Source organism: Carcharodon carcharias, chromosome 10, assembly GCF_017639515.1.
Source record: "Carcharodon carcharias isolate sCarCar2 chromosome 10, sCarCar2.pri, whole genome shotgun sequence".
NCBI classification, from domain to species: Eukaryota; Metazoa; Chordata; class Chondrichthyes; order Lamniformes; family Lamnidae; genus Carcharodon; species Carcharodon carcharias.
Window position 1 is genome coordinate 9,114,619 of NC_054476.1, and position 25,403 is coordinate 9,140,021.

Below are 25,403 nucleotides of genomic sequence, written 5' to 3' on the forward strand. Positions count from 1 at the left end.
AAATATCCCAAGGTGCTTCACAGAAGCATAATAAAGTAAAATATGAAGAATATAATTGCATTAGAAGCAGTTCAGAGAAGGTTCACTCGACTGATTCCTGGGATGAAGGGGTAATCTTGTAAGGAGAGGTTGGACGAGTTGGGCCTGCATTCATTGGAGTTTAGAAGAATAAGAGGTGATCTAATTGAAACATTGAGCCTGAGGGAACTTGACAGAATGGATGCCAAGAGGATGTTTCCCCTCGTGGAGGATATTAGAACTAGGGGACACAGTTTAAAAATAAGGGGTCTCCTATTTAAGATGGAGATGTGGAATTTTTTTTCTCTCACTGGGTCGTTAGTATGTGAAATTCTTTTCCCCAGAGAACAGGGTCATTGAATATTTTTAAGGCTGAGTTAGATAGAGTCATAGAGATATACAGCACAGAAACAGACCCCTCGGCCCATTGTGTCCATACCAGCTAGCAAGCACCTATCTATTCTAATCCCATTTTCCAGCACTTGGCCTGTAGCCCTGTATGCTATGGTGTTGCAAGTGCTCATCTAAATACTTAAATGTTGTGAGGACTCCTGCCTCTCCACCCCCTCAGGCAGTGTGTTCCAACCAGATTCCAACCACCCTCTGGGTGAAAATTTTTTTCCTCAAATCCCCTCTAAACCTCCTCCCCCTTACCTTAAATCTATGCCCCCTGGTAATTGACACCTTCACTAGGGAAAAGGTTCTTCCTACCTACCCTATCTATGCCCCTCGTAATTTTGTATATCTCTATCAGCTCCCCCCTCAGCCTCCTCTGCTCTAAGGAAAAAAACACTAGCCTTTCCAGTCTCTCTTCATAGGTGAAACGCTCCAGCCCAGGCAACTTCCTGGTGAACCTCCTAAGGGGAGATGGTGTCATAGTGGTAATGTCACTGGACTAATAATCCAGAGGCCCAGGCTAATGCTCTAGGGACATGGTTTCAGATAGATCTTTGTTTAACAAGGGAGTTAATTATTTGTGGGGGGGGGAGTTATAGGGGTGTAGATAGGAAAGTAGAGTTGAAGCCACAATCAGATTAGCCATGATCTTATCAAATGGCAGAGCAGGCTCCTGCTCCTAATTTGTATGTTCATATGTAAATATGACACTGAGCCACCTTAGGAGATGTAGGCAGATGACCAAAAGCTTGACATAAGAGGTAGGTTTTAAGGAATTTCCTAAACGAGAAAAGCAAAGTAGAGAGGGGGAGCTTTTTAGAGATGAGATTACACAGCTTAGAACCTAGGCAGTTGAAGTATGGCCACCAATGATGGAGCACTTAAAACTGGACACGGTCAAGAGGTAGGAATTAGAGGAGCGCAGATATCTCAGAGGATTGTAGGACTGGAGGAAATTCTAGAGATAGAGAGGCGCCAAGTCCTTCCAGGAATTTTTTTAAAACAAAGGTGATAATTTAAAAATCCAGGCATTGTTTAACCCAGGAGCCAGTGTAAGCCAGCGAGCACTGTGGTGTTGGATGAATGGATTTGGTTCGAGTTGGGATACGGGCAACAGAGTTTTGGATGGCCTCAATTTACCGAGGGTAGAACGTGGGAGGCTGGACAGGTGTGTTAGAATAGTCAAATCTGGAGGTGAGGTTTGAACAGCAGAAGAACTGAGGCAGGGACAGAGTTGGGATTTGTTACAGGAGTGGAAATAGATAGTCTTAGTGACAGAGCGGTTGAAAGCTCATCTCAGGGTCTAATATGACATAGAGGTTATGAACAGTCTGATTTAGTCTCACATGATTGGCAGCCTAGCCTCTCACCTCTTCCTACGCAGCCAAAAATGGATTTTATCTACTGCCTTTACCGGACAATTATAATGGAGTAACAAGCATGAATGTGCATTCTAATATCTGGAAAGGATTTGTTATGCATTGTACTTGTGGAAAAGGTCTTTCCTGATTGAACTAGTGTTAAGCAATGATTTGAAATTTTCTTTTAATCAAATGAGCAGTGTCTTCATTCTCTTGTGTAATTTGTTTCCTCATTAGGTTCAGCGTAGAATTCCAGAAGAAAGGATCATCGAGTAAGTACATAAAATGCTATTCTGTATCACTCTTGGTAAAAAGACTTAAGGTCCTGCACTGTAATGTTTCTCATACTGACGCAGAATACTATAAGCTATGATCTTTTGTTCATGCTGCAATAGTGATGAATGCAAACTGTTCAGAGAAGACCTAAAACACCACATCTTGCTGTATCAGCAGTTTGCTATCCAGTTCCCAAAAGGCTAAGTCCTCAGTCTTTGCTGTAGAATCAGCTTCTTTCCCAAAGGAGAAATAAGACACATTACAGGTACCAAATTCTAATTTGCAAAGAAAATAACCAAAACTGGTAGCAAACTCAGGGCTCACATGTCAGTTATAAACTGCTCAAACCGTAGCTTGTGACATCTGCTGAAATCCAAGTTGATTTTACTGGATATGGAACAACTGCAGTGATTTTTTTTCTAATAAACACTAGTTTCCCCTTCAAGTCTTCTATATTTCCATGGAAACACATATCTGAACTGCAATTTAAATAGATAGATTACATACTACTAGGTTATCTCATGCATCAAGGTTATTCCTTTTTTTATGTGGGCTCATACTAACTTTTGGTCAAAGTTTTAGTCCTGTGCATATACTCATGATATGAAAGATGCTATAATAAAGGAATTTTATTCCATCTGTATATAACATTTCAGATTTCATATAGGCAGTTTATATTTCTTCAGGATGGTTTGAGATGTCCTGGGTAAGCAAGGATTTCCTGATTCATGGCTCCATTTTTCTGACTAACTTGACTGACAAGTAATCACTTCAATGCAGTTACTAAATAAAAAATCAGTTGGGGAAACTCTGAAACTGTGAGAACCCTACTAAATGTAGTAAGTATAGTTTTGATAAATGTAGGGCTGTAGCTTTAAGAATAATTCCCTGTTGTAAGATCACATGATCTGTGTAAACCAATCAGTTTGTAGCTTGGGGAACCTCTAGGAGGGAGTTGTTCCTTCGTTATAGGGCTTGATACATGCGTGTGGTTGCTGCTGCTGCCTTATAAATAAAGTTCAATGTTTCCACCAAGAAAAATTGCCTGGAAAATCAACTCTATAACAAACTGGCGACGAGGATAAATCAGATCCGGAGCTGTCCTTTGCCCAGCGATTGTGAGTATTTAAGATGATTAAAAGAAAGAAAGATATACTCATTTGAGATGCCTCGGTTTGACGGAATTGACCCCTTTGAGCCAGCCACAGTCTCAATATATAGAACGTCTCAGGCTCTACTTTCAAGCCAACAAAATCATGGGGGAGGAAAAGAGGAGAGCAATTCTTCTATGTATTTGTGGGAGCAAGACCTACAATCTAATTTGAAGCTTGACGGCCCCCAGTGCCCCCGATTTGAAGACCTTCAGTGAATTGGTAGACCTTGTTAAGGGACATTTTCAACCCAAGCTAAAGAGGCTTTGAAAGGAAGAGTGGTAGAACTTTCCAAGATGCGAGCAAATAATGAAGTAATGGGTAGCTCAACTACTGAACTAAGACAAGTTGAGATTTCACCTGAGAGAAGTCTGGCCGACTGTGAAGTCAAGATGAAGGATGGGACTAAACTCTGGCAGAAAGAAGACAAAAAGAAAGAAGGTTCTGAAAAGACAATGAAAAAAATTAACAGGTGTATCGTTGGAAATTAAACTTACTCGTTTCCTGTTTCACTACAGAACACTACTACAGGTGCAACACTTGCAGAGTTACTGATGAGGCGCCATCTTCGAACAAGACTAAGACTAATACTTCCCAATTTGGAGGGGAAGGTGGAGAAAAGTCAAGGGAACCAAAAAGCGACTCATGATTTGCGTAGTCGTGAGCAAGAATTTGCTGTTGGTGAAACAGTATGTGTAAGGAATTTCGGTGGAGGACCGAAATGGTTACCTGGTAAAGTAAGCTCTGTGACCGGATATTTGTGGTACCACATGGAAGTGGAGGGCCGGATCACCCACAAGCACGTGGATCATTTAAGAAGAAGGGAGATAGCCCAACAAAATGATGTTCCACCTGTAACCATTGTTGAACCTGTGGTTCCCGTTTAAGTTGTACAATCAATGATAGACATGCCAGATGTCTCTGTTGGAGTGGATGACACTGAACTGCCTGTGCCTAATGAGGTACCTGAAGTTAATGTGGTTCCAGAGAATGTGGCTCCTGCAAAGGTTTCAAGAGCTATGACATTCCACGGATCAGGAAACCACTTGAAAGATTGAACTTATAATTTCATGACCTGTGTAATGTCATGAGATAAATATCCTTGTAAATGCAAAATGTACAGAAAAGGGGGAGGTATGTAGTAATCACAGTTTTGATAAACATAGGACGGTAGCTTTAAGAATTCTGTGTTGTAAGATCACATAATCTGTGTAAACCAATCAGTTTGTAACATGGATACCTCTAGTAAGGAGTTCTTCTTTAGTTATAGAGCTTGATGCATGCATGTAGTTGCTGCTGCTGCCTTATAAATAAAGTTCAATGTTTCCACCAAGAAAAGTTGCCTAGAAAATCAATTCTATAACACTATAGAAGGAAACATTTAAAACATTAAATAACCGCACCCCCCCCCATCCCCCGTGGTGAGTTTGGTGGCAGTGGGGCATTTAATTGGGCGGTGGGTGGGACCCTGTTGCTTTCCTGTCTCTGCCCCATTAAGTTCATGGTGGAGAGGCCCGCGGATTGCCATCTCACCCTGCCATAAATTGAGACCCTTAAGTGGGTAATTAATGTAAAGGTTGGAAACCTTGAGGACACTTAGACTTGAGACACACAAATCAGTATGTCACTATCCTCCTTAAAACTTTCTATACTTCCAGTTTTTATGTCATCTGCAAATTTTGAAATTGTCATCTATACACACAAGTCTGCATTCCATCCCATGTGTCCTCTGTCCAAAGGCAGGCCCTTGGCTCATTATCCACTGATATTTCATCCTGAGCCACTTATCTTGGCAGTTTTTGTCAGTGGTGGCTTGCTGTGGCCTTCCACTCTTAGGGACAGGGAGAAGAGGCAGGTCCCAAGTTTACCACAGTCAGGAAAGAAATCGAACCTGCGCTGCTGGCATTTATCTGAACCAGACAGTAACCATCTAGCTAACTGAACAAAATGGCCCTCACCCAAATCTAGGTTATGAATAAATATCAAGAAAAGCAGTGGTCCTAGTAATGACCCCTGGGGAGTCCCACTTACACCTTCCTCCAGTTCGAAAAACAACTGTTCACTACAACTCTCTATTTTCTGTCACATAGCCAACTTTGTATCCAAGCTGCCGCTCTCCCTTTTATTCCATGGGCTACAACTCTGCTGGAAAGCCTATTATGTTCAGATCAGTTCTGCGTCAATCTTTCCCCAGTTAATTTGCCGCTTGTTCACTCATGCAATCATGAGTCCTTTGTTGCCCTTTATTCTCTCTGTATTTTGCTGATCGTTGCACCCCAAACAGAGCACTCCAAAAACAAACATGGTGAAAATAGCAAAACAAATATCATTTAAAACTACCCTGGATGTAAAACAATAAAGGTCATTTACCCAAAGAAGCAAGTTCAGCATCAAATCATAGTGCACTGCAGTGTCAGTTTAGATTATCTACTGAAACTCTGGACCTGAGCTTGAACTCACAATTTTCTGACTTAGAGATGAACATTCCACCACTGAGTAAAGGCTAATGTTGCAATCCAAGTACTGGCATTCTGTCCACTTGCAGGCCTAACTGCAGGTAAGGCATTTGAACCTCTCCTAACTAATGCAGTTCCCTATCCAATACTCCCATCGGACCCAGTAGGGTAAAATCTCCCTCCGCACTCCAATTTGAACTTCTCTTAGTTAATGCTGTTCTTAGGGCTGCTAAGTCATACAGTCCAAATTCCCCCACCCCCTCAAGTGGTGCAGTTCTAACCATATAAGGAATTTCAGAAATAACCCTCCCACCCATTAATAAAGTAATGATCCCACCCCGCATCCCCAGGTAACCTTTTTCAGAAAAAGGGATGCAATTAATTTTAACTTAAAACGAATGCTTTTGAAACAGCCCTCTTTGGTTTTTCTCACTCCTTATGCTGCCAGTGCTGAACCAACAGAATTGTGTTACTAATGGATGTGGAAAAGCCTACAGTTTTAACTGTCCTGCTTTGACCAAAAGAGGACATCAAACATTGGGATGTAGAAGGCAAGAGGAGATAAGACAACAAAAGCAAAAGTGTTGAAAAATTATGCTGTCAATTGCATAGATTAATATGAAGACCACTTGTAGTACTGACTTCAATTTTATTAGTTACACATCTATTATTGGTTATTTACAGATTGATATTGGCAAGAGATGGACTATGGGTGACTGTCAAATCTTCCCAGCTATAGAATAGAGAAAGGAGCAGAATAATAAGGGGAAATATTAAATAGCATTTCAATTAAATGACTGAAAACAGATGACATTATTAGTAGTGGTGATGTTTCCAAGTTATGCATTTAATGCTATTTTCTGCATTGTATCCAACCATTCTTGTAGATTTCCTCCTCAAATATTAAAACAAATTTTTCTTTGTTCTCTAGCAAAGAAGGTTTTTATGAAATCAGTAATGGTCCAACAGGAGTTTCCAGGTAAGAAATGAAGCTTTTTCTTCTCATGTCTGTGTAGATTTTGGAGATTTACTTATCTTTGTACATTTTCTTTGTGAGTAACAGTTTTGTAAAATGAGCACCTGGAATTAGTGATTTAAATGCTGAATCGCGAAAATTAAAATTTAAGTGAATGTTTTTTTTCTCCTGCATCTCCTGAAAGGTGCTGCCTCAAGTTAAGGTGTAATTCCAGAGTTACTGGGAGCCCACGGATACTTTATGCTTTATTGCCTCATGAGAAAGTCTAGTCAGTGATTGCTCAAAGCTGAAGTATCACAGTCATATTAAATCCTTCTCCACACACACTGTTATGACATAGCATTTGATAAAGCTGAGTTATTTAAAAACTGCAGAGGGAAACTTTAAACAACTGTCATAACCTATATTTTTATTTTTGTATGTTTGAGACGCAACATGAAATTCAGGAATCAGACCACCAGTTCTCGAGAGGTTTTAATAGCTTCATGACCATCCCCCTCCATCGAAAAATGAATCGTCCATAATTCTAAAAGACGGCTTTGTTTTGTAGTAACACATCTCACACTATCTCCTACACTTATTACACTGTTACATTACCAGATGCATGCACTAACATAATATATATATACACAAGTCCTTGGTATCAACAAGAATCGCTCCAGTTCAGTGTCCAGGTTTTTTTTAAAAAATGTCCAAATTTCCTTTAAGCTTCAAACCCTTGATAACGTATCTGTGAACAGATTTTCCCCTCCAGCAATATGCATAATCTGTAGATTAAATGATTGTAATAATAGACTTGGTCTGAAAAGCCTTGCACTTCTGTCTCAGTTTGCCCAAAAACTTCAAAGGATTATGGTCTGTATAAACAATTGTTTCTGATGAATTGTTTGCAACATAAATTTCAAAAGGCTGCAATGCTAACACCAAGCCCAAACTCTCTTTTTCAATCATTGAATATCTTCTCTGTTGTACATTCAGCTTCTGTGAAAAATACAGTATCGGTTTTTCAATTCCAGTGTCATCTTCTTGTAACAGTACAGCCCCAATACCTGTATCGCTTGCGGCAATGGCCAACTTGAATTGCTTGGGTACTGCCAACACTGGTATCGTAGTTAATACAGTTTTCAAACTATTGAATGACTTCTGACATTCCAGTGCCCATTGAAACTTATTGTTCTTTTTTAATAGTTGTCAGCGGAGCAACCACTTGGTTAAAACTTGGTACAAATTTCCAGTAAAACCCACTCATGCCCAGAAATCTCAAAACTTCTCGTTTTGTTGTAGGCACTAGGAAATCCACGATAGCCTTGACTTTCGCATCATATGGTCTAGATACTTAACTTGCACTTTTGCAAATTCACTTCTAGCCAAGTCCATCACCAAATTAGCTTCTTGTAGTCGAGTAAATAATTCTTCCAGATGATGTAAATTCTGCCCCCACATCTGACTGAAAACAATTAGATCATCAATACAAACAGCACAATTGCTATGACCTGCAATTTCTTTGTCAGTTTTCGAAATGTTTCAGGTGCATTCTTCATACCAAATGGCATGACTTTAAACTGATATAGTCCACTTGGTGTTACAAAAGCCAACATCTCCTTTGCTCTCTCTGACAACGGTACCTGCCAATATTCTTTTAGCAAATCAATCTTTGTGATAAATTTCAATCATGCCACCTTCTCAATGCAAACTTCCAACCGTGGTATGAGATATGAATCTGCCTTTGTCACCGCATTCATCTTTCGATAGTCCACACACAGTCTTTGTGTTCCATCCGTTTTTGGTACCAGCACAATAGGCAAACTCCAGTTACTGCACCTAGACGCAGTAATATCATTTTGAAGCATGAAATCAATTTCTTATTGTGCTTGTGATAACTTTACCGGATTTAATCTGTAAGGTTGTTGCCTTATTGAAGTTGATATTTCTATAAATACATCATGTATAGCTAAATGTATCTTTCCCAAACATATTCCACAAATAGGTTTATGTGACTGCAATAGCTTTTCCAAATTACTTTGACAATTGCTTGGAAGGTAACTCAATATTTCATTTAAATTTTCAAGCAACCTCTCATTATCCAATTTGATTAAAGGAAAGTCAATTTCAGAGTCCTGCAATAACCCCTCTGAATAGCAAAAATCACTATCCCACAACATTAAGGATTGACTAGCCCCTGTGTCTCTTAAAATTTTAACATCTTTACCTATTCCACCCTATGCACATGGAAAGACTTTCCCTTTACACAGAAAATCTTTAAACATTTCTGCAACCTGCTCCTCAGAATTCTCTTGAGTAAACTGTGAACACATTCCCACTTCTTCACCTATCACCGAATCTCCCTGTTTCACCTGTATACAAACTACTGGTTTCTCTTGTGCCTGAACCTCAGAACCCACAGTACTTTTACTTTCAGAGCTTCTGTGTACCCTAACAATTCCAGCAGATTTTTCCTGCAGTCTCCAACACACTGACTTCGTGTGCCCCACTTTATTACAATGAAAACACTTCAATTTTCAAATGTCACTCCTACCTTCAGCACCTTTTTATGCTGAGAAAAAACTTCTGGGAACTTCCAGATACTCCTCTTACCTGACTATCCCCTTCCTTTCACCTTCCCACTTTTTATCCTTTTCCAGTTTGAAAGGGTGACAAAAAAAAGTTTAGATCCATGAACTAACTCATAATCATCAGCTATCTCTACTGCTTGTCTTACAGAATCAACCCTTTGTTCCTCCATGTGAGTTCTCACTACCGAAGTGATTGAATCTTTCAATTCTTCCAAAAGAATTACTTCCCTAAGAGCTGCATAGGTTGTTTCTATTTTTAATGCCCATATCTACCGGTCAAAATTACTTTGTTTTACTCTTTCAAACTCAATATAAGTTTGCCCAGGCTGTTTTCTCATATTCCTAAATTTCTGCCTGTATGCTTCAGGAACCAACTCTTATGCACTCAAAATAGCCTTTTTCACCACATCATAATTCACCGACATTTCTTTTGATAGTGAATCATATACTTCATGCGCCTTACTTAACAACTTAGACTGTAACAATAATGTCCAATTTTCCTGTGGCCATTTCATCTGTTTAGCTAGCTTCTCTAATGAAATAAAGAATGCTTCAATATCTTTTTCCTCAGACTTTGGAAGAGCTTGAACAAATTTAAACATCTCCCCACTGGGTTCTACTCTGGAGATAAATCCTTTCTCACTTACTGGCATTTCTTTTTTAACTGCCAACATTTTTGGTTGGAATTCTCTCTGCCTCTCTCTCTTTCTTTCCTCTTTCTCTATCTTCACAATTTCTGATCCCCTTTTAAAAGCCATTTCTCCGTCCTTTGCTTCTAATTCAAGTTTTATCTGTCCTTTGTTGTTCAAATTCAAGAACCTTCATTTGTAACTGAAGTCTCAGTACCTCCAGCGATGACTCACTAGTGGCAGGTTTCACTTCCAACTGTAGATGCTGTGCTATACACTTGATTACATCTGATTTCCTAGCACCCTCAGCTAACCCCAATTTTAACTTATCTGCCAACTCTGTTAACTTACTTTGGTTATTTTCTCGAACCCAATCAGAGCTATCTCTTTTACTCCTAGACAAGTCTTAGCAATTGCCTAAACCATCTTGCAGTCTCATCACTTCTAAAATACCTCACCAACTCCTGAATTCAAAGTGCTTCTCATACTAATAACCTTAAGATTCACCAATTTCAAATCAATCAATGAATTATAAATATTTTTATCCTGCAAGAGCCCACAGTTGTTATGACACAGCAGTTGGCAAAGCTGAGTTATTTAAAAATCTCAGAGGGAAACTTTAAACAACTGTCATAACCTATGTTTTGATTTCTGTATGTTTGAGATGTGACCCTAAATTCAGAAATCAGACCACCAGTTATTGAGAGGTTTTATATCAAAATACATAAGACATTTATTAATTTACACAAGTTAAATATACACACATGGCTACAAATTACTACTATCATAACTTTTAACAAATTCCCAAACTAATTTCCAGCAACCCATAGACTCTCAGCAGACATCAGACAAAGTATTTTCACCTTACAAATTCAAAATGCAGTTCCTTTCACTTTGGTTCCTGTGGAGACAGTTGTAGGCTTACACCTACTTTAATCTTACATTGACTCTGCCTTGCACACACACAACTGGTGTCTGTTATACCCAACACAGCTCATTGAATGTAAACTCTCATTGTATCACCAGCCCCTTTGAACTCCACCTCTTCTAACAATAAAACCCCTTTCATTGCACCAATTTTATTAGTAATATAAACATATTGCTTGGTCTTTGCTAGCTAGGTGCCAGGTTTCACCCCCCCTTCTTGAATGCTCTATTCAACAAAATGCAAATGTATTCTACCTCTCTTACATCTCAAAACTAGTATACATCAAAGCACCCAGACTAGCTGGCTTTAATGCACAATTAAGATACACCCACAGACTAAACCTTTATTTTTAAAAGAAAAATAATTTCCAATAATATATACATTAATAGCTTCATCACACGCACACACACACACACACACACGCGCATGTTTTCAACAAGAATCACTAAAGGAGTAGGAAGTGTGGTGAGCATTTTTGCTGTCTGGCTCAGAGGTAAGCACACCCTTACTGCCATTTATATTTGAGATTAACAAATCTGCACAGACTCAGGATCAAATGTTGCAACTTCCAGGTCCATATGGTTCAATACCACTTTAGGTAGTTCACTGATCCAATAAGCCATCAAAGTGGGTGTTTTTTGTCATGAATATCCAAACTGGCAGCAGTGATGGTGATGTAGGATTTCTCTTGCAAAGTGATGGTTGCTTGGATATTATTAAATCCTTACTCAACAAATAGTCCTTTGATTCTTCAGTTGTAATTTAACCAAATTGAAGGGACTATATGTTTTTAGAAAACTTCTATTTAAAAGAAACCAACTCTTTACTTAACATATGAATCTGCAGTTGTTTTCTGAAGTTTCAGATTCTATAACTGCACGGCCGTAATGCTGGAGTCAACTGCTTCAACAGTTCAAGTTTTCTTTAGTCTTGCAGGAGAAACTTAACTTGATATTCCTTTTTAAGCATCATTCCCAAGATGAAACATGCTGCTTTTTCAGTCTTTGGTGTTTGTGGCAAGGCCAGCATTTGTTGCCCATCCCTAATTGCCCTTGAACTAAGTGGCTTGTTAGACCATTTCGGAGGGCAGTTAAAAGACACATGTACACCAGACCAGGTAAGGGCGACAGATTTCCTTTCCTAAAGAGCGTTAGTGAACCTGATGGGTTTTTACGACAATTGATGATAGTTTCATGGTCATTACTGAGACTAGCTTTTAATTCCAGATTTTATTAATTGAATTCAAATTCCACCAGCTGCTATGGTGGGATTTGAGCCCATGTCCCTAGAGTATTAGCCTGGTTCTCTGGATTATTTGTCCAGTGACATCACCACTACACTGTTGTCTCCCCTTACTGCTGCTTTGAGTGGTCACACAATGAGCAAAGTTATGATTAGCAAAACCTTTTACATTGGAAATTTAGCAGCAAATGTATTTATTTTGCAAAATATTCATGCACTGCAGTCTACCAACCTTTAAATGTGATGTGTTTCCTGGATTGTTATGTGGTGCCTTGCAATGTTCCCGTGATCAGTACCTTTCTCTCTGCTTTCCATTCTGAACCATTCGGTTTGACAATTTTTCTACGTACGCCATTGGGCTGATGTCCCATTGCCCTGCTTCAAAAATTTGTACAATGCAGAGGAGAAATGGATGCTGACCCATTCCTCCCATTTTGGCTCTTATCCCACTGCACTTAATAGTATTCTGAAGAGGTCACAGCAATGAAAATGAATATTAGAGACCTCTGCACTTATACTTTCTTTAAAATCATTGGATACAGTTCAGGGGCAACTTGCTCCCAGAAAAACAGTGCTACTGATTCCAGAGCTGCCATTTAGATGCTATTTGTCTTAAGGGAGAAAAGTCTTTATTTTTGAATAAAAAATGGTTTTGGTACTTCTCTACATATTACTTGCGTTTTACACCTTATGTTGAAGATAATATTTAAAAACTACCCGCCAAGCCCAAAAATGATGGTTGATATGAAGAGTGATCAACCAACATTGTGGTGATCTCATGTAACATGGGAATAAAACCAAGAGAGAGATAAACCCAAGAGAGAGTTTTTAATACTGTACCACCTGTCCTATTGTGATGTGGTTTATTTGGAGGCAGTGGCTGAAGCCATACACCTAGCTATTTCCTGAGTACCTGTTCCTGCCCAGAATTTGAACAAATTTGGGTGCTCAGTTCCTCGACCCAGCTGACTGCACCTCTGGTGTGTTCCACACTAATTATACCCAGATTGGACTGGGGGGTTGGTGGACAATTGGCTCTATTTCTTTATTGCTGCACTCTTCATGCCCCGCAAAGCAAAAGTCTAAAAATTGAAAACGCTGCATCATAAATCTGATTGTAGTAAATTGGATTGTAGGATGCCAACATTCAAATGAATGAGAGTCATATGGACTCAAAACGTTAACTGTGTTCCTCTCTGCAGATGCTGTCAGACCTGCTGAGTTTTTCCAGGTATTTTTGTTTTTGTGTCAAATGAATGTTTACTGTGGAATAAATAGTCTCAGTAATGATGACCATGAAACTAATGTTCTTTAGGGAAGGAAGTCTGTTATCCTTACCTGGTCTGGCCTTTGTGATTTCGAACCCAAAGTAATGTGGTTGTCTCCAAACTGCCCTCTGAAATGACCTAGCAAGCCATTCAATTGTACTCAAGAAGCTGGGTAACCACCTACCTTCTCAAGGGCAATAAAGATGGGTAATAAATGCTGGTCCTGCCAGCAGCCACTTCCCATGAAAGAATAAAAAAGTATCTGGAAGTTGAATCATGAAATGCCTAGATTTTACAGGCAAACAGAGAAATGTTTTCACTACTTTATTCTGTCAAAACTTTTTGTCTTGCATTCATCAGGACAATCACAAGAATACCAATGTCAGGAGAAGCAACAACTTTGTACAGTTTGAGAAGAGAGTGCTGATTGGTTGGCAAGTGGCCACTGATTGGTAGAGGTGTTGCCTTGAAGAATGCACCAATTAATGGTGACTGATTAGTTAACTGCCAAGTACTGTTTGAAATTAACTGCCAGTCACCGTTCACTGCTAGTTAACTGCCAGTCACCATTAATTGTTGCATTCTCCATGGTTACGCCTCTACCAATCAGTGTCCACTTGCCAACCAATCAGCGCTCTCTTCTCATACAGTATAAAGTTGTTGCTCCCCCTGACATTGGCATTCTTGCAATTGTCTCATAGACATTTACAGCACAGAAAGAGGCCATTTGGCCCATTGTGTCCACGCCAGTCAACAAAGATCTGTCTACACTAATCCCATTTCCCAGTGCTTGGCCCATAGCCCTGGAGGCTATGGCAACCCAAGTGAATATCTAAATTGCCCTTGTGGTGATGAGTGGAAGACAAAAAGCTTTGACAAAATGTCTTTTTTCAGCAATACTCAAGGTCCGTACTACCAAACGACTACTTTATTTTTTTTCCCTTTTGCTTTTTCTTCATTTTCAGATTACATCTGAAACCTGGTTTTGTTCACTCAAAGGAAGCTGATTGGATGTTTGAACAGCTGTATATGGAAATACCCTGGCAGCAAAAATCTAACATCAGAGAGGGTTTGTTTCATTTCAGAATTTTCATTGTTTTCTAGCATATTGTGCTTGTGATAGAAACATTTATAGTTTAAGTCTGTGCTCCAAAATTTATAAAATATAGGCATTTGTTCAGTTTCCTTGTTTTTTTTTGAAATTATTTTCACCTTGCAAGTGACCTGTGCCCAACTTTCTGTTTATACCACTCATAACCAGCCACTAGGAAGTGTGAGTGATGTGATTTCTCACTTTTCTTCCTCTGGAGAACTAACTTCAACTAGGTAAGTCTTTAAAGTAGTCCACCTTAGAATTCATAGCCTCCAAACGTTATTGCAGTATGTCATCTCAAACCTTTGGCGTCTTGCCATGCCACCTGAGGTTTACCCCAAAAATCCAAATGTACCCAAGAAGTACTTTTGCCTCCCAAGGTGCCACGAGAGAAGATAATCAGTCCTCTTTAGTCAATGTTTGCAGAATTTTGGAAGCCCAGTCTCAACTGACATAAGTTCCAAAAAGGCCTTTCAGGAACATAAAGGGAGAAATTCCCAGGAAACCCCAGAATTCACCGTACCTGAGGCTCGTGCCTTTGGCCTAAGTGGGCAGCAGGGATTGGAGTCCAAGGCTCCCCAAACCGGAATTCAAAACTTAAAGGTCCTCTCTAAACAATGTGGAATCCTATGCAGTGGAGTTGATTTCAGCCCACATTCTAGATGGACCTGAACAGAGATGGGACTTGTGCCCTCTCCCAGCTCAGGAATTTCTATTCCAGGTGTTTGGAGAAGGAAGTTAAGTATTTACAACACTAGTATCTTTTGAGCCCATTGAGGAAAGAAATCTATCAGGGCTAGTCTCAGTCTACAGAAAAAACACTTCCTGTCAGATTTATAGAGCTCAATTACTAAAATCTGCAACCGAGCCATTGGTGCCTGGTGTAGGAGCAGTTGTGGTGAAATGTTATGTAAGTGTAAATAAAAATATAAACCTTTTAAGCTAGATTACATCCCAATGCTTATTCATACATGATAAATGATGTACTATTACTTGTGACTATGTCAAATTTGGTCTCCTGTACTCTGCAATTTTCAGAGTTTAATTCAAATCCCTTTTAACTTGTGTGGTCTCTCATTTGAATTTAAGTGACACCTTATTTGCAGCAATCATTGATGAAGTTAGATCTTTATTGGGATGATAATGTTCTTGGTACTGGCAAAAAATGCCTACCGGGTTAAAGGTTTGCTTACTGATTGGTTATTAATTTTTGTGATGGCGAGTTGTTCAACTATTTATTTCAAATGAGCTGATAGTTCAAATGTTTGTTGGAGCATTAATACTGAAATTCAGAGTCTGCTAGATTTTAAAAGTTTTATAGTTGGCGGTCAGCTATTCCCTGTAGAGGGACTGACTTGATGTAGCATTGATGCTTCTTGTTGAGCAATGCTTTAGTACTGTGCCTTTATTCAGACAAACCTTTACTGCATTTAGTGTGGTAAATGCTAACTGTGCCAAATCCCTGTCCATTCAGAACACTGAACACTTGGAGTTCTGTTCAGTGTTTTTTCAACCTGCGTATTCTATAGAAGTAAGTTTGAGATTCCTCTATTACTTTGTTTTGCCTATAAAGCTCTTGTTCCAATCCCAATTCCCTTTGGTTTAAATGCTAATATAAATTTCATGCTAATTCCAATCGCATTATAAATCTACTGTCATTCTAAATTGGTAAATATTTACCTGAATTAAAAGTGAATGGCCCTTGATATATAACAGATATAAATATACAATTAAATGCATGTTTACCTCCTGTTGCTACATAAACATATATGATGCAATAAGCAAACAGGAATATCCTCATTGTTTCTTAGTAAATGGGCTGGATCTTCCAATCAAGAAGTCCCAACATGCGCACATGCGCGGTACTTGCTTACATATATACACTGCCCGGAACCCTGAGTGGATGCCTCCGACACTGATCCTGTTATCGGAGACTTGGTTAGATGCCCTGAAATTGCCCAGAAATTTACACCATTCTGCCTAGAACTTTTAATCAGAGCTGTAGGACCAGGGCGGGAAGTGATTTTCAGCGGAAGCCGTAGCGGGAAAGCCATTTTCTTATACAAATTGTTTTTAAACATAAATTTGAACAATCTCTGATCATGCCCCCCCACCTTGGGAAAGGCTGAATGATTCAGAACTGTAGTCCAACATGTGGAGAATCTTGGGTGCAAGCCTGCATCCCATTATTCAAGGACACACTATGTTCGATTGTGCTGTCCCAACATGCAACTTCAAGCACCAATTGATAGTGATTCATTTTTACTAGTTTATCATTGAGATTTCCACCAAACATTTTGATCATTTATTTTCTTACTAGGTTGTGGTTGCCTATCTTCCTGGAAATGTCTGTGCCAGACTTTATAGTCAAAAATGGTGATAACCAAACTAAAATGAGGCATTCTGAATGCAGTCTCCCTTCCTCAACTCTTTCGAGTACAAACCCGTTTCCATCTGTTTCAGATGAAGTTACATTGTTTCTTGGTTTGCCATTGTGAGATTTGAACTCTTGATCTTGGGGTTACAAACCCAGTACCATAACCACTTAGCTATTTAGGCCAAGCCTCCCTTCCTCAAAGTGCTCACAGATATATCTAGACCTTGATTATAGTACTAATGCTGATTGGAACCAATTTGGCCTTGATACCAGTATAAATAATTAAATTGGCAATTAGAATCCAGTGAAGCAATTACAAGATAATGTTCACAGTAAGTGCAGTAAACCAATTGGCGACCTGTGGTCAGACACACCACACTCTGAAGCCAAGTGACAGATGCCACCTCAACCAGATGCTAAGGATCTCTCCTCAACTCTCCCCTGGAGCTTGTCACACCATGAGCTAATCAGTTTCACTGAACTCCATCTTTCACACGAGGGCTTCCAATCTCCACTTTCCAAGAACCCACTTTAGAATCTTCTCCCAAACTGATGCTTTCTTTCAGATGTCTTCTGCAAGGATCCAACTCCAGGGTTTCAAACTCTCCTTTCAATGTTCATCTCCCCTGGGTCACCACATACATTCAAGCTTTCTTCCACACACTCTCTCACCAACTCTGTTGTCAACAGTACACCACTGCTTCACATGCCCATAGCAAAGAATTACAGACCTTCAATTGCCTCTAGGACCTTCTGACTTCTCACAAGGCTTTATATTGCTTTAACTCTGCTTCCTGCAGTTTGGAACTTTAAGCTTGGAGCCTTTCACTGCCCATCACTCTTCACTTAACAGAACCTTTCAAGGTCCTGTCCTTTCTTGGATTAGAAGGTCTGCTTGGGACTTTCTCCTGTTCCAGTCCCCTGGATTCTTGGGGACTTTCTTCTTTAGCTTGGAACTTGCTATCTGTCCCCTTTATTTCACCCTCTCTTTGGCAGCTACTTTCAACCAGCTTTAGCTTGGAACTGGCTATCTGTCCCTTCTAGGTTGCTTCTGCTTGGCAGCTGTCTTCAAAAACTGAACTCAAAAACTGCTGTTTCTAGTTTCTTCTGTGAGTGTCTGTGGGAGGAACCTCCCTCTCTGGACCCCTGTTGCAACAGCCCAGTTTTTCTACTCTTGTAAAACAAAAACAGAATTACCTGGAAAAACTCAGCAGGTCTGGCAGCATCGGCAGAGAAGAAAAGAGTTGACGTTTCGAGTCCTCATGACCCTTCAACAGAACTGATTGAATGTTAGAAGAGCTACTCTTGTGTTTGCTTAACTTCTCTTACAGTCGTAAACTCTCATTAGAAATTCAGGCACCTTTTAAAGTGAAACTAAAATTCAACTTGACCTTTTCTTAACACAGATACAGAAATACAAATCAAACTTAAACCTTAAAGCTAAAACTCATTCCTAACACCCACAAATACCAAAATAACTTACTTAAGCTATCTCTATTCCCTAACAGTACTAAATAAATATTCTAAATTTCTTTGTTTCTTATAGTCTGGACATTGAAATTTTCTCTATTTTCCATCCCCCACCCCAAACTAAGAGCAATATCAGTACTGTAAAGATAAGTGAGTCACAAACACACTAGTGTAAAATACCTCTTGTCTGAACAGCACTTATTTGAATTGGCCAAACCTTTCAATTGGCTCTGTGTATTTAAATTAATATAATTTAGTACAGTACAACATTGGAATTAATGTGATTAACTAACCAAAATTTTCTCTGAATTAGTTATGTTTCCTGAACTGTTTAGTTAAATGGTATCCACTGTGCACTTTGGTGTTACACCTCTTATCCAAACTGATTGCTTAGCTTCTGATTTCTGTTTTGAAGCAAGATTCTATTTTTCAACATAACAATGTTACTTAAAACAAACTTAATGTTTTGTGCTGTTTGTTCTCATCATTTCAGAAGTTCTTTGTGAATAATTTCAGTTGCCCCAGTATATTAAAGGAAACATTCCTTAGTGTTTCTTTCAATGTGAAACATGGATAGACTATTCAAAAAGGCACATAGCGTAGGCCTTAATGCTTAGGGAAAGGAGGAGTGAACGAAATGAAACTATCGTAATAGATCAGTTGCTACTATTACGTGTTTTGTGATGTGATTTCAATATGTTTGAAACAAAGCTCTATAACGCCTAAAATGATAAAAGAATAATGCAGACTTCTTTTAAACTTTCAACTTACCTGAATGGACTTGTAATGTGGTTGTTGTCAGCTTCTGGCACCTTGTAGCGTCAGCAGACTATTTGATTGTGGGGAGCATCATAGCCAAACTCTATTCATATTAATGCACTTTACAGTAGTCATTGAACGCTCTCAAGAGTAAAAACTTTGACTGATTTTTTTTTGACTAACTCCTGCTTTATGTTGTAAACATCCTATTTTAAGTGTGAATACAAAAGACTATAGTGTGGTATATTTGGAACTCTACAATGGCTATTGGTGAAAGGACTTATTTTCACCTGTGAATATTTTCTGTGCTGCAGATAGATCATATCAAGAGCCACGACTCACAGCCTGGTATGGGGACCTCCCTTATACATACTCCCGCACAGCTATGAAAGCAAACCCACATGTATGTTGTTTCACTTTCTTTTAAAGCAATCTATCCATCTGTGCTGCTATCCTTGGTACACCAGCGTTTTTTTATGATCTGATAATAAGTTCTTATGTTCCATTTAGTGGCACCCTTTGCTGACTATGCTAAAGGATCACATTGCGCAAATAACTGGATACACCTTTAATTCTCTTCTTTGCAATCTGTATCGAAATGGCAAAGACAGCATTGATTGGCACAGTGATGATGAACCATCGCTGGGACAGAAACCTATTATTGCATCACTCAGCTTTGGGGAAACCAGGAACTTTGATATGAGGAAAAAACCGCCTCCAGTAAGTATGGCTATTTTTTTTAACTGCTTTAGAGATAAGGGAAATCACTTTATAATTGTACTCCTTTATTTCACACAGATAAAGTTGTGTTCTTCATGTAGATATAGTACAATCTCAGTTATTACTGTAAATGAGGAAAATCCCAGCAGATAATGGTAATTGACAAAAAGCATGTATAAATACAGCAATACTGTACAGACACTGCAGTAAAAATACAGACAAAAGAAGTATTATGATGTTTATTTAATAAAAGAAGGTAAACTAAAAATAATTGAAGAAACGTTAGTTGATTGTTTAAAGATGAAATGCCTCGAGCGTGATTTTGTGTGGCAAAATTTTAAGATAATCAGAAGTCAGGTACTGGAATGTGGATAATTAACGTTCCATATATTACAGAACAAAACATGTTATTTATAATACTGGTAAATCTCCAATGGCATTGCTCTAGACAAGTCATTTTGGCAGGAATAATATGGAGAGGTAGTATAAAGTAAGGGAGAAACTCTAAAGGAGGTGCAGGAACAGAGGGACCTCAGTGTATATGTACGTAAGTCATTGAAGATGGCAGGGCATGTTGAGAGAGCAGTTAATAAAGCATACAGTATCTTAGGTTTTATTAATGGGGACATTGAGTACAAGAGTAGGGAGGTCATGTTGAACTTCTTATAAGACACTAGTTAGGCTTCATCTGGAGTACTGTGTCCAGTTCTGGGTGCCATACTTGAGGAAGGATGTGAAGGCATTGGGGAGAGTACAGAGGAGATTCACCAGAATGATTACAGGGATAAAGAACTGTAGATATTATGATAGATTGGAGGGGTTGGGACTATTTTCCTTGGAGAAAAGAAGGCTGAGAGGAGCCTTGAATTAAGTATTCAAGATCCTGAGGGGTATGGACAGGGTAAATAATGACGAATTTTCCCACTCAAGGGAGAATCAAGAACTAGAGGGCACAGATTCAAGATAATTGGCAAAAGGAATAAAAGTGATGTGAGGAATTTTTTTTCACCCAGAGAGTAGTTGGAGTCTGGAGTGAACTTCCTGAAATGGTGGTGGAGGCAGCTTCAATTGAGGTATTCAAAAAGGATTTGGATAGCTATCTGAAAAAAAAGAATGTGCAAGGTTATGGGATTAAGGCAGGGGAGTGGAACCAGGTGGAATGCTCTTTCAGAGAGCTAGTGCAGACTAGATGGGCTGAATGGCCTCCTCCTGCATTGTAAAGATTCTGTGAAGAGGTTATGCTGTTACAGGGGCTAAGTGCTCAGATATGAGAATGGGGAGAGGGTGTACATTGCTACAGGACAAAATTGATGGGAGGGTTGTTATTTTTGCTTTATTTATTCTTTCATGGGGCATGGGCATTGCTGCAAAGGCCAGCATTTGTTTCCCATCCCTAATTGCCCTTGAACTGAGTGGCTTGTCATATCAGAGGGCAGTTAAGAGTCAACCACATTGCCTGGAGATTGAGTCATGTGTAGGTCAGTTCAGGTAAGGGCAGCAGATTTCCTTCCCTAAAGGGCATTAATGAACCACATGGGTTTTTACAGCAATCAATGATGATTTCATGGTCACCGTTACTGAAACTAGCTTTTCATTCCAGATTTATTAATTGTTTTCAAATTCCACCAGCTGCCATAGTGGGATTTGAACCCCTGTTAATGGATTATAGCCCAGTGACATTACCACCACTCCACCACCTTCATGTCATTCTTGCCACTTTTTTTTAAAACAAAAAAGCAGAAGACTGAATTAGGCAGGAGACGAGCACAGCACTCCATTAGTGGTGCCGAGCACCTTCAAGAGCCAGGAGCTGCCTGCCTGGCATCTGCGGCAAAGATAAGTGGCAGCCATGTTGAGGGCTGTGGCTCTGTTGCCAATTAGATTGGGCAGTTCCTCGAGGTGGATCATGGCAGAAAGCAGTCATGGAGGAAAAGAGTAAGAGCGCCACTTGCGCCAATGGCCTTTGGACCCAGAAGAGTAAATTTGAAAACTAATGCAAAGCTGTTTACCAGGGCCCCATGGAAAACCCGATAGCTGTTCACAAATGTGCATAACACCGATCGAGCTTGCCGGAAAAACATTTAAAAATTCCAGTTTTCAACTAACAAGCTTCTTAATAAACTCCTAAAAGAGCTTATGTATCCGTTAATTGATGCCAACTGTGTTTTCCACTTCTTCCCCATCACTGACCCTTTCAAAATCCAAAGCTGTCCTGAAAGCATCGGAATCCTGAGACGACCCTCAAGACCACGGTTTTTAATTCCCACCCGCGCTAGGTCCCAACCCCGTTCAGTAAGTCAAAAAAACATAAACCAATTTTAAACACTGCATTTGAAGTCAGCATTGGCGGGATGGTTGGAGACATTGGCTTTGTGTTGTGCTCACTTGTCCTGAAGGTATTTGACTCTGTTCTCTTCAAATGTCATAATTGCTTGATGATGGAGACTTCTCCATTTATGTCTGCCCAAGGTTGTTTTTTCCCATGTATTGGGATCCAGTTTACAAGTTCTGAGGTTGGCTTTCAGATTGTCTCCATATCAAAGTTTGGGATATCCAGTGGTGCAGTTTCCCATGCTCAGCTGGTTGCAGAGTATTGCCTTCGGTATGCGGGAATCCTTAATGTGAACCACATGACCGACCCAGTGAAGCTGAGCCCCAGTGAGCACACTGTCACTGCCAGGCAAGCAGCAGTTTGCAAAAAACTCGGTGTTGGGGATTTTGCCCTGCCACCTGATGTTGCAAATAGATCCCAGACAATGAAAATGGAATGCTTCTAGATAAAAACAAAAAACTGCAGACGCTGGAAATCCAAAACAAAAACAGATTTGACCTGGAAAAACTCAGCAGGTCTGGCAGCATCGGCGGAGAAGGAAAGAGTTGACATTTCGAGTCCTCATGACCCTTCAGCAGAACTGGGTGAATCATGGAATGCTTCTAGTTGTTTTATGTGATGCCAGTCCAAGTCTCGCACCCATAAAGAAGTGATGTAAGAACCACTGTTAGAATTTAATCCTTGTTCTGAGACAAACTCCACGCTCATTCCAAAATCTGTGTGAACCTGCCAAGTGCTGAGCTTAAGCAAAAACAAAAATAGCTGGAAAAATTCAGCAGGTCTGACAGCATCTGCGGAGAGGAACACAGTTAACGTTTCGAGTCCGTATGACTCTTAATCAGAACTAAGGAAATATAGAAATGTGGTGAAATATAAGCTGGTTGAGGGGGAGTGGGACAGGTAGAGCAGGATAGAGGGCCAGTGATAGGTGGAGGCAAAGAAGAGATTGCCAAAGATGTCATAGACGAAGGGGTGTTGATGGTGGTGATATTATCTAAGGAATGTGCTAATGGTGACATGAAGGGTAGGAAGCAGGACAAGCAAGTGACAGATAGCCCTGGTGAGGGTGGGGTGGGGGGAAGTGATCAAAATGGGCTAAAAGGTGGAGGTAAAACGATAGATCGAAATGAATTTAAAAATAAGTGGGAAAAGAAAAATATCTTAAAAATTATAAATTATTGGAAAAAGGGGGATCGGAAAGGGGGTGGGGATGTGCTTTTGCCAGCCGATGGTTGTTTATTTCCTTTAAGATAGCAAAACTTCAGTACTGAACAGAGGGGCAGGTTGTTGATAGCGTCAATGGGGTCTTGGAGTACATGGCCAGGGGTGGGTTGATACAAGATGTCTGTCTTCTTCAGACTTATTGTCAGGCCAGAGTGTCCTGAGGCAAAGGAAAAGCAATCAGCAAGTAGCTGAATGTCCTCCAGAGTATGCGTTATGAGAGTGCAGTCACCCAGTCACAAGAGTTCGTTCAGTAGCTGTTCTCTTGTATAGTATATCAAAATTAGTAACTCTGCCTGTAATTTCATAAGTAATAAAACCTTATCATGCATTTTGCATCTCTTCTTATGATTTCCTCTCTTGTCGCCATCTAATATTCATCCTTTTCACCATTTTGGAGACTGGAGGAACATCTTTTAAAATTGCCACTGACAGTCTGGAAAAGAGATCCAAAGGCTAGCTTTTTGGACAACTTAAATATCAGTCTCAATTTTTGATGAATTTTTAAACAGAGCTTGCCAATGCAGCACTATTGATGGCAGAGCCTTTTACTATCTTGGCATTTCACTGCAACTCACTCACTAAACCCCTGTCTTTTCACCTCTTTTTTTTAAAAAGCTTTCTTGGCATCTTTTCGACTAAGCTTTGCCCACCCAACTTAAACTCTCTCCCATCTATTCATTTGCCTTTATCCAATTTTTTTATATGTTAAGGGAGCTATACAAATGCAAATTGTCATTTTTAGCTTTTGTTGTAGACTCCATTTTGTATCTGGTGTTTTCATACATTCACCAGTTTTATCCACCTGCCTTTTCTGTAGTGAATTGGTATTTTGTGCTGCATTGGCAAGCTCTGTTTAAAAATTCATCAAAAATTGAGACTGACATTTAAATTGTCCAAAAAGCTAGCCTTTGGATCTCTTTTCCAGACTGTCAGTGGCAATTTTAAAAGATGTTCCTCCAGTCTCCAAAATGGTGAAAAGGATGAACCCAGAACACAAAGCAAATAAAGAATGTAACTTTAACTTAATGTTATCTCAAAAGCAAAAAAAGGAACTGATTTCTGGATTTGTTTATTTCCAAAAATTTTCTGTTTCTGTTTTTGGTACTTTTTCCCTTACCAATTCATCTCTTGAATTTATTATGTGGGTGACACAGAACAGCAACATTAATGTTAATGACTTCTACTCCATGTAGCAAAAAGGAAATCCTGTCATCAAAGTCCCACTCTGGGGTTTAAGCACATAATCTAGGCAGACACTTCAAAGGGAATGGTGCAGACAGTGATGTAACATTTAAACCAACACCTTGTCTGTCTATGCAAGTGGAAATAACCATGGCAGCATTCAAAGGAGAGCTGAAATTTCTCCTGATGTCCTGGCAAACACAACCTGGAGCAGCAAAAATTGAGAAATTGGTCATTTATCTAATTTGCTGTTTGTCTCAAAACCATTGATGCAGATGACTGGAAGAACCAGTGAAGAGGTGTTAATGAATTTGATGTGTAGGAACAGCATTTATATGTATGCCTGAATTGACCAGATTACTGAAATACTCCACATTATTAGCTTCTTTATAGTTCAACTCCTCACTAATTAGTAATTTATTCAAAGCAGCATTGTCATCAGCACTTAAATTTTAAACAGAAAAAAGCGCTTGATGTTTCAACACTACCCAAAACAGACAAGCAGAGAAGGGAACAAAGAATGCGAAACTTATAAAACATTTTTTAAAGAAAACAAGCTATTTCAATAGACAGATACTCTTGGTAAGAACTTTCCAAAACTACTTGCACTGTTAATAGAGTAATAAAAATTGTAGCCAAAGTTATTTTAATTTTTCAATTTTCAAATATAGCTAAGATGATTCACCCTTAAAGGTTTTACAAAACTTGCTACAAGATTTCATTGTAATTCTGCAATGTCAAGTGATCTGGGCGGGTTGTTGTTGACTAATCTGGTCTGTAATTTTATTACTAACTAGAACCATTCTGTGGAAATGTGAACAGTGGTTGCTTTGAGAATATAAGAATTTAGTGCATCACTGCTTCGTTTTTAGATTACAACAAATGCATTCGAACAATGCGCATGGCATATAAACTTTAGTGTAGTAATTGTCCTCTATGTATATCTCGTAATGACCTTCCCTTTTTAAAAAA

At 39.3% G+C, this 25,403-nt stretch overlaps 1 protein-coding gene across 1 annotated transcript in view; it reads left to right on the forward strand.

The window, feature by feature from the left end:
- alkbh3 (alkB homolog 3, alpha-ketoglutarate dependent dioxygenase) overlaps window positions 1-25,403 on the forward strand; it is a 74,893-nt gene that overhangs the window by 22,154 nt on the left and 27,336 nt on the right. Inside the window, exons 4-8 of the mRNA XM_041196575.1 lie at window positions 2,013-2,047; window positions 6,590-6,637; window positions 14,240-14,343; window positions 19,288-19,376; window positions 19,484-19,693. Of these exons, the coding sequence (XP_041052509.1) occupies window positions 2,013-2,047; window positions 6,590-6,637; window positions 14,240-14,343; window positions 19,288-19,376; window positions 19,484-19,693 (486 nt within the window). The remainder of the gene's footprint in view (window positions 1-2,012; window positions 2,048-6,589; window positions 6,638-14,239; window positions 14,344-19,287; window positions 19,377-19,483; window positions 19,694-25,403) is intronic.